A 12,108-nucleotide genomic window follows, 5' to 3' on the forward strand; every position below is an offset into this window, starting at 1 on the left:
AACTCGTCCGCCGTTGCCCGTTTTGTACCATAACTCTATCTTTAATGTATACCATTAAAAAAAAAGTTATGTTGCACATTGGGATAAATTTTCTTTGTTCCAAACTTAGTCTGACTTCACCCATTATTTCAAATCAGTTAAGCCTGAAAAGGAGTGAGAATTGAGTGTTAAAGTGTGTGTGTGTGTATTAAATGTACATGCAGTTCTTTTTAAATATATATATTATTGATTTCAGAGAGAAAGGGAGAGAGAGACATCAATAATGGGAGAGAACTATTGATCAGCTGCCTCCTGCACACCCCACACTGGGGATCAAGTCCTCAAACGGGGCCTGTGCCCTGACTAGGAATCGAACTGTGACCTCCTGGTTCGCAGGTTGGCCCTCAGCCACTGAGCCACGCCGGCAGGGCACATGCAGTTCTTTAACCTGGATTCTGTGGGAAGATTCTGTGACGTGATGCTCCCCGTTCTCTGGAGAGCTCCCCTGAAGGTTTAATTACCGGACCCGTTTGGGGACTCGGCGCTGAGGAGGCCGCAGCGAGGGCGGAACCTCCCGGCAGTGGTGCCGGCTTCGCTCTGTGACAGTTCCCTAACCTCCCAGCTGCTCCCATTACCTTGTCGTCCATGGCGACAAATTAAAACAGAGTGCAGATTGTGAAAAGGTTATTTATGAAAATGCGTTTTTAGATGTGAATTGAAAAGCCTAGGGACACCTTTTTATTTCTGACAAAAAGAGGAAGGTTCTGTGATTTTTTGTTTTATTTATTTATTTTTTTAAATATTCATTTTACCAGAAGCAAGAATCAGAGTCGCAGGCAATTTACTCGAAATGTCTGTCAGGAGCTTCACACGCCGATGTCTTCTCTGAACGTGTGAAAGATTGACCTATTTTAGAAACCCAAGACTTGAGGAAGTCATTTCAGATTTAAATCTATGAATATGGAGGAGTTTATTTTTTCCCTCCTGACTTTAAACAAAACAACCCCAAAAAGTGGCTCAGGAAGGGAGGGCGGGCTGGGCGGTCGGTGTCCCTGAGACAGGGAGACCCTGCTTTCCCGGCCGGGCTGGTCCCCCCCAGGCGGCCCCGTGGCCGTGGCTGCGCTCGAGCTGAGCTGCAGTGATGGGTGTGGAGCGCCCCCCAGGGGACGCGGAGAGCCCTGGGTTTTCCTCAAGAACCCGACTCTTGGTGTTACCGTTCTCGGGAGCATTAGGTCAGCAGCACAGAACGCCATCCTTGACTTCACGTGGGTCACATCGAGGAAGCCAGGCAGCCGAGTCCCGTCCTGGAACCCCATCCATGGCCTCTGCGTCTTGTGGGCGGTCCTTCTCTGGGGTCCGACTCCGTGTGCACACGTCCGGGCAGGTGCTCACCTTGCAGCCGAGTGGTCATGCCTTCCCGTCTTCTGGTCCCCATGACAGTCACAGGGTTGATGGCAGCGGTCATGCCTCTTTGTCCACAGCGTCCAACATATGCAATAAGGAATGGACGTGTGCTTTCATTATTACTTAGAATGATCAGCAATAGTGTGATTTGTCTTTAATGATGAGAGAACGTGGTGACATGGTGTGATGTGTTCATGGTCATGGGTGACACTCAATGAGGACATTATGACTCCAAGCCCCGAGAGAAACGGATGTCTCCAAGGCCAAGGAGCTAATCTGTTTGTTGGATAAACTCAGAGCAGCCGCTGTGAAACCGGCTCTACGTGAGCGGTGAGCGCTGCATTACCCCTGAAAACGTGGTGCCTTTTGCCATGATCAGACATCTCCCTGATGAAGGTGAGGCTTTCCCAGGATAATTGTCTTTTTTAAAAGGACCCAGAGCCGAACCCTTATTTTTTAAAATCGCCGTCTTTTGTCAATCCTCCTGTCTGTGTAAAATGGTTTTTCCCAGCTGAGAGGCTGTGCTTGCTTTTGCCCGGGACAGAAATAGAATTAAACGTCACGCTGTTTCCTTTATGCTGGAAAAGCTCTTCTTTTCAAAGGCCTGCCTGCCCGCTGTCCGGCGTGTGCGGGTCGGAATGGCAGGGGGTGGCACAGGTGTCCCTTGCTGACGCCCCGGCACCGACCCCGTGGCCAGGTCGCCCTGTGGGTGAAATAGCATTTAGACACCTTCATCGACGAGAACAGCCCAGAGGTGTAGCTGATGCAAAACATGAGCGAGTCTTTGTTAACGAGGCAGGGACGTGTATTCCTCTATTTTTCTTTCTCGTCCACTGTTGTTAATGATGTCGCTCTGATGTGCAGAAATAGAACCCGGCGTCTTAAAGGGGAACTTCCTGCTGGAGCAGGAGCCTGAGCACGGTGGGCAGCGTGTGGCAGAGGAGTTCAGGAAGGGCTGGTCGGAAGGGACACTCTTTCCGAACACGGCCGTCCATGGCACAGCGTCCCCTCGATGTGCATTCGTTCGAAGAAGCTGTTGCTCTCTTTCCTGCCACTTGTTTTTTGATTCGTTCGCCCGTTCACTCATTCATTTATCAGACACTACTGCATGCCTCTTTTTTAAAAAATTGATTTTAGAGAGAGGAAGGGAGACGGAGAGAGATAGAAGCATCCATGATGAGAGAGAATCATGGACCGGCTGCCTCCTGCACACCCCACACTGGGGATGGAGCCCGCAACCCGGGCCTGTGCCCTGACTGGGAATCAAACTGTGACCTCTTGGTTCATAGGTGGATGCTCAACCCCAGAGCCATGCTGGTCGGGCCTGGGGCTGGGCAGGCTTTGCCCCCAGAGGGCAGTGCCCTGACTGTGTGGAAGAGGAGGCAGGACGGGGCCCTGTCCCCAGGGGCAGGGGAGGCCGTGTCCCTCGTTTCTGGGCAGTGACAGAGGCGGATGTGTCTGGCCCACTGCGGGCTCAGCGGGGACGGGAGACTGGTTCTGTGGGGCTTTTGAAACTAAGATCTATCATCAAGACTTCTGGGAGCCCAGCCAGTGTGGCTCAGTGGTTGAGTGTCAACCCATGAACTAGGAGGTCATGGTTCCATTCCTGGTCAGGGCACTGGCCCATGTTGCGGCTCAATCCCCAGCAGGGGGCATGCAGGAGGCAGCGATCAAAGGTTCCCTCTCCCCGTTCTTGTTTCTCTCTCTCTCCTTCTCCCTTCCTCTGGGCGCCCGTTAGAGTGGGTTTTCCACACCCACCCAGCCAGCCAGCTTACACTGACTCTGCCATTGGCGTCGCCTCTCCTTCCTGTGCCGAACCTCGCGGTCAGCCCCGGAGGGAGCTCAGGGCCCGCTCGGGGCTCCTGGGCACGTGCTTGTCGCTGCGTGCACACAGCCGTCTAGACTCCCAGAAACGGATCAGAGCTTCCCCGAGCCCCCATGGACACCTGTTCCCGGCTGTTTCCTGGCCGCCTATGTCGGCTCTGGTTTTTTTCCACCGCCACAGGCAGCAGGAACCTTAAATAACGGCCTCTGAGCATTTTCTTCATACTCCCCGGGAGAGGAGGGGGTTTTCACGGGATGAGCTCCAAGTCATGTCACAGAAAGACATCCCTTGGAGAATGGGGCTTTGATACAGCTCCCCCCTGCTGCGCCCCCTCCATTGGCTCCAGCCTCCTGGTTTCCATAGTGACGGTGGCTGTTGGATGGTGAGATCCCCACAGAGCTGGGAGCGAGGGGTGGGAAGTTAAAATATGACAGAGCTCCCTGTTCATACCCAAGATGGAGCCTTAAAAAAAAGTGAATGCTCCCTAGGTCTCCGCAGGCCGTGGCTCACTCCCGTCGTCGGGAAAGTGTGGGTTCCGGCCACTTTGGCCAGCTTCTCTCTGCATTTGCGTTTGGAGGCTTTGCCACATGGTTTCCATCGATGCCCCTGTCACACCTCCCTTCGCCCTCTAAGCAGACCGATGGCGAAGGGCTGGCTGCGTGAGGGAAGGCGCAGAGCACGCAGGAGGCCTCGCTCTTCCCGACGCCCTCTGACGGTCTCTGTCCCCCTCCCGTTCCGTGCAGGACTACGATGACGGCTATGGCACCGCGTATGACGAGCAGAACTACGACTCCTATGACAACAGCTACAGGACCCCGGCCCAGAGGTAAGAGCCCGCCTCTGGGACCCGCAACCCACACTGCCTTCCTCGTCCCCTCCCCCCGGGTCTGCGCTGGGGAGAGGATGGGGATGACCAGCCAGCACGTCTACCAGTACCTCCTCTGCCGCTGGCTGCAGCTTTAAAGCAATGTGGGTTGGGCCCGGTGGGCATGGCTCAGGGGTCCAGTGTTGACCTAGGAACCAGGAGATCATAGTTGGATTCTTGCTCAGGGCACAGGCCCGGGTTGGGGGCTCCATCCCCAGGGTGGGACGTGCAGGAGGCAGATGATTAATGATTCTCTCTCTTCGTTGATGTCTCTCTCTCCCTCTCCCTTCCTCTCTGAAATCAATTAAAAAAATATGCAGCTTGGGAGATAAAACTTGGTATTTTATTCACTCTGAGAATTTAGCCAAGTGGTGTAATCTGGGGAGGAGCAGTGCCGGCGGAGTCCGGTTGTTCAGGTCCTGAGGCCCAGGTCACGGAGAAATGTGTCCGCACCCGCTCTGTCCGCGCCGGGGGGAGAGCAGAGGTTTTGTTTGTGTTCACGGAACATTTCCGTCCGCAGCAGACGCCTTCCGGCTTCTAAGAATCTCAGGTTCCTGGTAGTAATGAGTGGGTTCCCATTCGTTTTCTAAAGAAGCATTTATTCAGAAATGCATGTTATTTGGAGGCAAAAATAAAAAAAAAAAAGCTTTCAAATGTCCTCTTCCAAGGGCATGCCCGGTTGCTCCTTGATATTTGAAAGCAGTGTTTATTCTGTTCAGAATGTTTTCCTAAATGCCTAGAAACCTCTCGCTTTGTATTTGAAATTCTAAGTGGAGAACAAAGGTAGACAAACACAAAAGACCACACTGGCATGGTGAAGCATTAAAACCAGGGGCCACGTGGTCACCCTGATGGGGCGTACATTCACGTTTGGACGCAGACGGGTTCATTCTGATACCGAGGTGGACAGTGATTTAAGAATGTATTTCCATTTTGCTCCAGGTTGTTTTCTTACATCATTTGTAACAGTTTAGTATCTTCAGACTGTGTCAGCTGGTCCTTTTTTGTAGGGGAAGTCTCACCCAGTCAGTGTGGCTCAATGGTTGAGCATCGACCTATGAACCTGTCTGGGCACATGCCTGGGTTGTGGGCTCCATCTCCAGTGCGTGGCGTACAGGAGACTGCCCATCGATGATTCTCTCTCATCGTGGATGTTTCTCTTGCTCTCCCTCTCCCTCTCCCTTCCTCTCTGACATCAATAGAAATATATTAATTTTAAAAATAGACTCACTTATTGGAAGCCTGGTGCCTGGTGCCTGTGTCCCTGAGGTTGTTAATACTCTCCGTGCTGCTGACACGGGTGTCTTCTGGATAAGAGCTTATCCATGGCTCACTGAGGGCCCAGCAGCTTGATGGTGAGTGTGTGGCAGTATCGGTGAAGGAAGGGCACAGAGTATACGATTACTAAGCCCTCGGGTCGGTAGGTCAGCTCACGAGATGCAGGAAGAATTAGGGAATGCCAGGTCCTGCTCAGCCTTTCAAACGTTCTGTTCTGATGTTTCCTTCTGTGTAGGAGCTGTCACTTGTTAAGGGTTTAGGACACACGTCACGCATGCACAGTGGCAGTTACCAGCTCAACCACAGCCTTCTTTGCGATGCACAGACACAAGTGGTGCAGAGGCTCTCTCTGGAGCACACCTGCGGCTCTCCTTCCTTCTTCCTCCCCCCAGGCTGGCACTAGACTGGCTTTCTCTCTCCTGAGCTCCGGAGGCCCTTCTGCCGCTGTAACCTGGGTCCTGAGCCCACGCGGCCCAGCTGGCTCACTTCTCCCCAGCTCACTTTTCCTATCTCTGTGTCTAAATGAACGTTTACCTGTGTGTGTGTGTGTGTGTGTGTGTGTGTGTGTGTGTGTGTAAAAGCCTGGGGATCCGCGCCATAGAGGTGGGAATCTGCAGACCTGTGCTTTGATCCCACTTGCACGCTCACTGCAGGGGTGACCTTGGGCAGTGGCCCCGCCTCTGCACGCCCCAGCTGGTGGATGGTGTGACGTAGTTCTGTGTCTGAGGGCGGCCTGAAGGTTGAATGAGACAGGCAAGGCCACGGTCCCTGCCAGGCGGGTGGAGATGGTCTCTACACGGGGACAAGCAGGCGAGAACAACCTTCACCTTCGCTGACCTGCGCCTACGGGACCGGAGCCTTCCCAGAAATCGTCGTTTCTGCTCCGGCAAACCCTTCGGCGAGGTGCTCCTTCCCGCCAAGCCGAGCGGCGTGCATTTCGGTTGGCCGTCTGATCTGTGACCCCGATGACGCTCACCGCTCACGGCGTGACAGCTCTCGTTAACGGAGCGCGGGGCCGACGGCTGGAAATGGGCTCAGAGAGTGGGGTTCGGGGGCTCTCACACCGGAAAAGGCGCCGGAGGGAGGAGGCCTGCCGGTGAGCTTGGCTCTCTGCGTGTCGAGTCATCATGGCCCCACTTCCATACAGCCATCATGCCGCTCTGTCTGTGAATCCGACCCTGCTCACACTTACCTACAGTTTTCATTTTTAACAAATCACGGTACTTTGGTCTGTGCTTCTGAAGAGGGTAAGTTCTCCGAGGAGATATTTGATTCCCCTAGTGATCATAAAGAAAGTGGAATAAAAGGGTTTCACAGACGTGCTAACCACCCCCTGCCCCCTCCCCCCGCACCTCCCCCCCACATGGAAGGACCTGAGTGAGCATGTGATGGGGGCGTTGGCGTCTGGATGGGGAACACTGACAAGCTAATTTCCCACCGCGCTGTGGGTCTGACCGGACGTTCAAGTACCTACTTTAGCTCTATCCTCCTGCATCGCTGTGATTTCCATGAAAACACTTCAGATGACTGAAGAGAGGGGATTAGAATCATCGCTGCCCGTCTTGGAGAACCTGGCAGGTCCGGCGCCTGCTCTGCGTCCCTTGTGGATTATCCAAGCCCAGAAGCACCGAATACAGCTGCACGTGCCACTGAGACCCCGGTGTGTATGGGCCAGGGGTCCGAGAAGGCCTGGGAAGTGTGCAGACTCCGGAACCCCGGGGTGCGGAGAGCGTGGGTTTTGTGATCGATGGGTTACACTGGCGTCAGGGTGCCCTGGGCTTGTCCCCGGGAAGGGAGCTGGCTGTCCTGTGCAGTTCCTGTGACCCGGCGTCTGGGGGAGCGCGCTGACCGCACAGGTGCTCTGGTCCGCCGTGTGGATGAAGAAGGAGACGGCGCTTCCGGCAAGTCCCGGACGGATGGGGCAGTGGCGGGTGGCATGGCCCCGAGGAAGCAGGCCTCAGGGAGGCTGAATGGACTCGGCTGCGAGGACGGAGCAAGCCCAGGGGTCCCTGCTCTGCCCCTGCTCCAGGGCAGCCCGCTGGGTCCTGGGACCTGCGCTGCGGGTCCTGTCGGTGAGAGGGGTGGGGGCTTGGTGGCGTCTGCAGGCTGTGGTGTGGCCGCAGGATGAGTCTGGACTATGGGCAGTCTGCCTGGCATGGTGCGGGCTGCTGGGGCTGAGGGTCCCAGGGGGCACTGGGAATCGGGGAAGACGGGGGGCGCCCAGCCCGGGTGCACAGCCGGAGCTGCTCGGGGGCGTCGGGCAGCAGGACCTACTGACGGGGAACGACTTGCCTCTGGGTGGTTGGCACATGGCGGCACCTTTTGAAAAACCATCTTCTGCCGGAAAACGGTCACAAACTTGGACCCGTTCCCTGGTGCTTCTTCACAAGAAGCCGTCCTCTGCAGTGAGTGCTCCTGAGGGATGGGTTTGCTGTTGGAGTGGCCGCCCCAGGAGCTGCCCCGCAGCCAGAGTGGAATGGCAGGCCTTCCTCTGCCTTTGGGTCCAGCTCTGCCACGTGCATGTGACCTTGAGCTCGCCGAGGGCACGAGGGAACTCATGTTTAAGTGATGGCGTGAGTGGACAAAGCAGGACTCACCTCCCCGAACATTAAATAAGAGGATGACGTGGCGGAGCCCGCGCTCCGGAGGGAGCCGTTCCTGCGTGTTGTCAGACGTGAGTCGCTAAGATGCGGCCGGCGCTCCTGCTAAGCACAGAGGGTTACATAGCACCAAGCATGCGTTCTGGGCAAAATACTGCTTCTTTAGCGAAAACTTGGCTTTCCTGAGATGGATGACAGCTCTCCTTGAGTAAGAGCTTAATAACGTGGTACGCTATCTTATTTAAATCGCGCAACGGTCTTATTGGAGATTTATTTTTAAAAGCGTTTTACGGGAAATTGAATTAACTTCGCCCAAGCTTGCGCACAGTAAGTGCGGGGAGCCCAGATTCTGATAATACGTTTGTTTGACTCCAAAGCCCGATTCTTAACTATTAATTCTCTCCTGTCTTTCAAACTGATTACAGTAAGACAGGAAACCTGCTTAAAAATGACAGCGCGGCCGTGTACGGAAAGCACGCTTAGCTCTGCGCGGACGCTCAGCTCAGTCCCGGGGCGTGGCTGTGAGACCCCGGGCCGCCGAGGCCCTGCCTGGGAGGCAGCTGTGTTCAGGGAAGAGACAGGGACAGCGAATGGGAGGCTCTTGCCAACAAAACTCTTCTTTGTGCTTTTCCCTTTTTCTGAGAATCTCATAAAAATTCCACAGTTTTTAAAAATTATGTAGAACCTTCTGCAACCTTTTTAAAAATTGATTTTGGAAAGAGGGGGGGGGGAGAGAGAGAGAGAGAGAGAGAGAGAGAAGAGAGAGAGAAGAGGGGAGGGGAGGGGAGGGGAGGGGAGGGGAGGGGAGGGGAGAGGAGAGGAGAGGAGAGGAGAGGAGAGGAGAGGAGAGGAGAGGAGAGGAGAGGAGAGAGAAAGAGAGAGAGAAACACCTTGTGAGCTGCTTCCTGCACGCACCTCCCTCCACAGGGGATAGAGCCTGCAACCTGGGCATGTGCCCTGACCGGGAATCGAACCCGCCGCTTCCTGATGTCTGGGATGACACCCAACCACTGGACCCATACTGGCCAGGGCCCATCTGCAACCTTTTAAGCAACATTTTGCTCAGCAAACAGTTTCCGAGCGTTTACAAGCAATGGGAAAGGTGTTGAAGGAAAATGGTGCCACCTCAACTGAAGGAGACAAACGCAAAACCGAGAAGTCATCAGGAAAATGTTGCTTCAACGGCACGAAAGAAAGTCTTTTTTGCATCGAATGGTGACTGGCGATGAAAGGTGGATTTATGTTGAGAATCCCAAAAGCACAAAATTATGGGTTGATCCAGGTCAACCATCAACATCGACTAGAAGGCCAGATCGCTTCGGAAAGAAGGCACTGCTCTGCCTGTGGTGGGATCAGGAAGGTGTGGGGTGTTATGATCTCATCAAACCAGGTGAATCCATTAATACCAACAATTTGTTGGTTCATGGGTCCAACAAATAATCAATTTGAACTATGCTTTGAGCATAAATTTGAACCGTGTGGAGGGAGGAGGCCCGGGCAGACGTGGACAGTCCTGGGACACCGTTTGCTCCGTAAACCTGGTCTCCTCCCCATGCTCGGCATGTTTCTTGACTCTGATGGGGAACCGGGGCCCCTGGGAGAGCCAGGAATTATGCCGAACGTGTGGACTTCCTCAGACCCGGGCATGGGGGGACGTGGAGAAGGACAGGAGACGCAGGAGACGCGGCCTCGCCTGGCGAGGAGCCCACTCTTGACCTGTGGAGGGAGGGGCGCCCTTGACCTTGACCTCGCGATGGAGTTGAGGTGTATGCGGCCGGCTGTGCTTTCTCGCCTCCGATCAGCACTAACAGCTGTGAGCCTAGGTGAGGAGGTGGGTGTGCTTTCCACCATCTTCGCCACGGCGGGGTCTGCAGCGTGTCCTTGGGAAATAGGACACGTCCTTGGTTAACAGACCCCCGAGGTCCCTGGAATGAAACGTGGGGGGAGCCGTCCCGACGGGCTGACAGGCGTGCGGGGCGCAGCTCCTGGCGTGATGACAGTCTCGCAGCAAATCATCAGAAACCGGGCAGAATGACGGGAAACGTCAGCTGGAAGTTTTCCCTTGTCAGGACGGAGAGTGTCTTATCAGCAAACCGCGGCCGGGCCACGTGACGCCCCTCTGTCCTCCCGCTCAGGGCAGAGCCGTCCGTCCGCACGCTGCTCCGGGCTGAGCTGTGCGGGAGCGCGGTGCCCGCCGACCGGAGCCGTTACCGCCCGCTCCTCGGTGAAGGACACTGGAAGGCGGCTGAGGACGGGCTGGCCGCTGACAGCTCCCCGGCGAGCAGTGGGGCCTGTCCAGGGAAGGCGTCACTTTGACTTTGGTGAAGGGGCTGCTCTCATCCTATTTGTGCAACGAAGATCAGTCTCCCAGGAAGTCAGGGTTGATCTGTCTCGGGGCCATCAAGCTGGGGCTTCTGGCCTCTGACAAGCAGGCTGTGGTTCTCTTGACTTGGTGCTGAGTCTCTTTTTATGTTTTTTAAAAGTTGATGTCAGAGAGGAAGGGAGAGGGAGAGAGGGTGGAAATGCCAATGATGAGAGACAACCATCCATCGGCTGCCTCCTGCACGCCCCACCCTGGGGATCCAGCCTGCGTCCCGGGTCATGTACCCCAATCGGGAATCGAACCGGCGACCTCTTGGTTCATGGGTCCACGCACACCCACTGAGCCACGCCGCCGGGCAGAGTGCTGAGTTTCTAAGAGACTGGTCGAGTGGTGCCTGTGGGAGGAGGCCGTCCCCGCGGCTCGCACAGCTGAGCCGTCCGGCGGGCGAGGCCGCAGAGGAAGGGAAGTCCTGCTCCGTCTGCAGGAGACCTGCACGTTTGTCACGTGTTCAGGTCGGGGCCTTTGGTCACCCTGAAGCCTGCGGCCTCCGTGGGAGGGGGTCTCTGTCGCCAGCCTGTGCGTTAGGCTGTCTCTGTGTGTCTCTGTGTGGACCGCTTCACGGGGTGCGATTTATACCCACAGCCCCCGCACTCATCTCTCCCTCTGTCTGTCTCCGCAGCGGCGCTGACTACTATGACTACGGACACGGGCTCAGCGACGAGACGTTCGATTCCTACGGTGAGTGAGTCCGCTGCCATTTTTTCCTCAGTGAGTCTCCTGGGTAGGTCAGGCCATGTATCTCCACTGTGATATTGCAGTGGGCGCTGGGCGAGTCAGATCCTGCAGGATGAGGCCTGCGGCCCCGGTGGCAGGCGGTCTAACTGTGGTTCGTCTGCTGGTTTCAGGGCAAGAGGAGTGGACAAACTCAAGACACAAGGCCCCCTCGACGCGGACGGCGAAGGGCGTCTACCGGGACCAGCCGTATGGCCGCTACTGACGGCACTGACTCTCCGATGTTGTGAACTAGCCCACCTCCACCCGCCCTGTAAACTGTGCAAAGTAATTTTTTCTATGAACAACCCCCTTTTTAAATAAATCAAAATGCCTAAAAACCGGAACGGATGGAACTTAACACTGCTTTGTGGAGACACCAACCTGGGAAGAAAGAGAAAAAAAAAATAAAAAAGATATGTAAAATTTTGTTATTTCCAATCTGTATATGAAACAAGAAAATAGGCCATCAAAACGAAAAGAAAAAAAACACACACACGCACACCTTTGGTTAACTAGCGTTAAACAAACAAAAAATAGGTTTATAAACATGTTAATCCATCCTTTAACATACGCCTCGCCTTTCATTGTAAAGGTTTCCATAGAGTTTAGTTATTTTCTCTGTCAGCCATATGCCAGTTTTTTATTTTTATTTTTCCCCCTTACATAAAAAGGGAAGCCAACAACAAGTGCAATACTGTGGTCTTTTTGTAACGCCAGTCTTGAAATGTTCTGTAGTGTTAAGCAAACTTTCCTCTTGCTTGATGCTAAATAAACTTTTGAAAGAAATGTTCCCGTGTGTGTGAGCTAAAAGTTTCATGCTTTTTCTGACCTAAAAAGGCCCTCATAAATAGCCGTAAACAGGGAGAGAACTCACCTAATGATGCTCGTCATAAGAGGGCCACACTAAACACCGCACAACTTCTTTTAAAAACGGTATAAAATGGACCACGCCATGCTAGGGCCACTCACGTAGGTAGACCTAACCGCTGTGTAGAGAGTCCGGGCCAGAGCTCGCGTAAACGCTGGTTTTAAACGAAGGACTGAGCATCGGGAGCAGGAG

General features: G+C 54.5%; 1 protein-coding gene across 1 annotated transcript in view; it reads left to right on the forward strand.

The window, feature by feature from the left end:
- The window catches only part of KHDRBS3 (KH RNA binding domain containing, signal transduction associated 3), a 47,500-nt gene extending 35,663 nt beyond the window's left edge, over positions 1-11,837 (forward strand). The window contains exons 7-9 of the mRNA XM_084864741.1: positions 3,952-4,034; positions 10,954-11,012; positions 11,180-11,837. Of these exons, the coding sequence (XP_084720867.1) occupies positions 3,952-4,034; positions 10,954-11,012; positions 11,180-11,271 (234 nt within the window). The 3' untranslated portion in view covers positions 11,272-11,837. The remainder of the gene's footprint in view (positions 1-3,951; positions 4,035-10,953; positions 11,013-11,179) is intronic.
- The last annotated feature ends 271 nt before the right edge of the window (positions 11,838-12,108 follow it).

This window comes from Pipistrellus hanaki, assembly GCF_964339955.1.
Source record: "Pipistrellus hanaki genome assembly, chromosome: 17".
Taxonomy (NCBI): domain Eukaryota; kingdom Metazoa; phylum Chordata; class Mammalia; order Chiroptera; family Vespertilionidae; genus Pipistrellus; species Pipistrellus hanaki.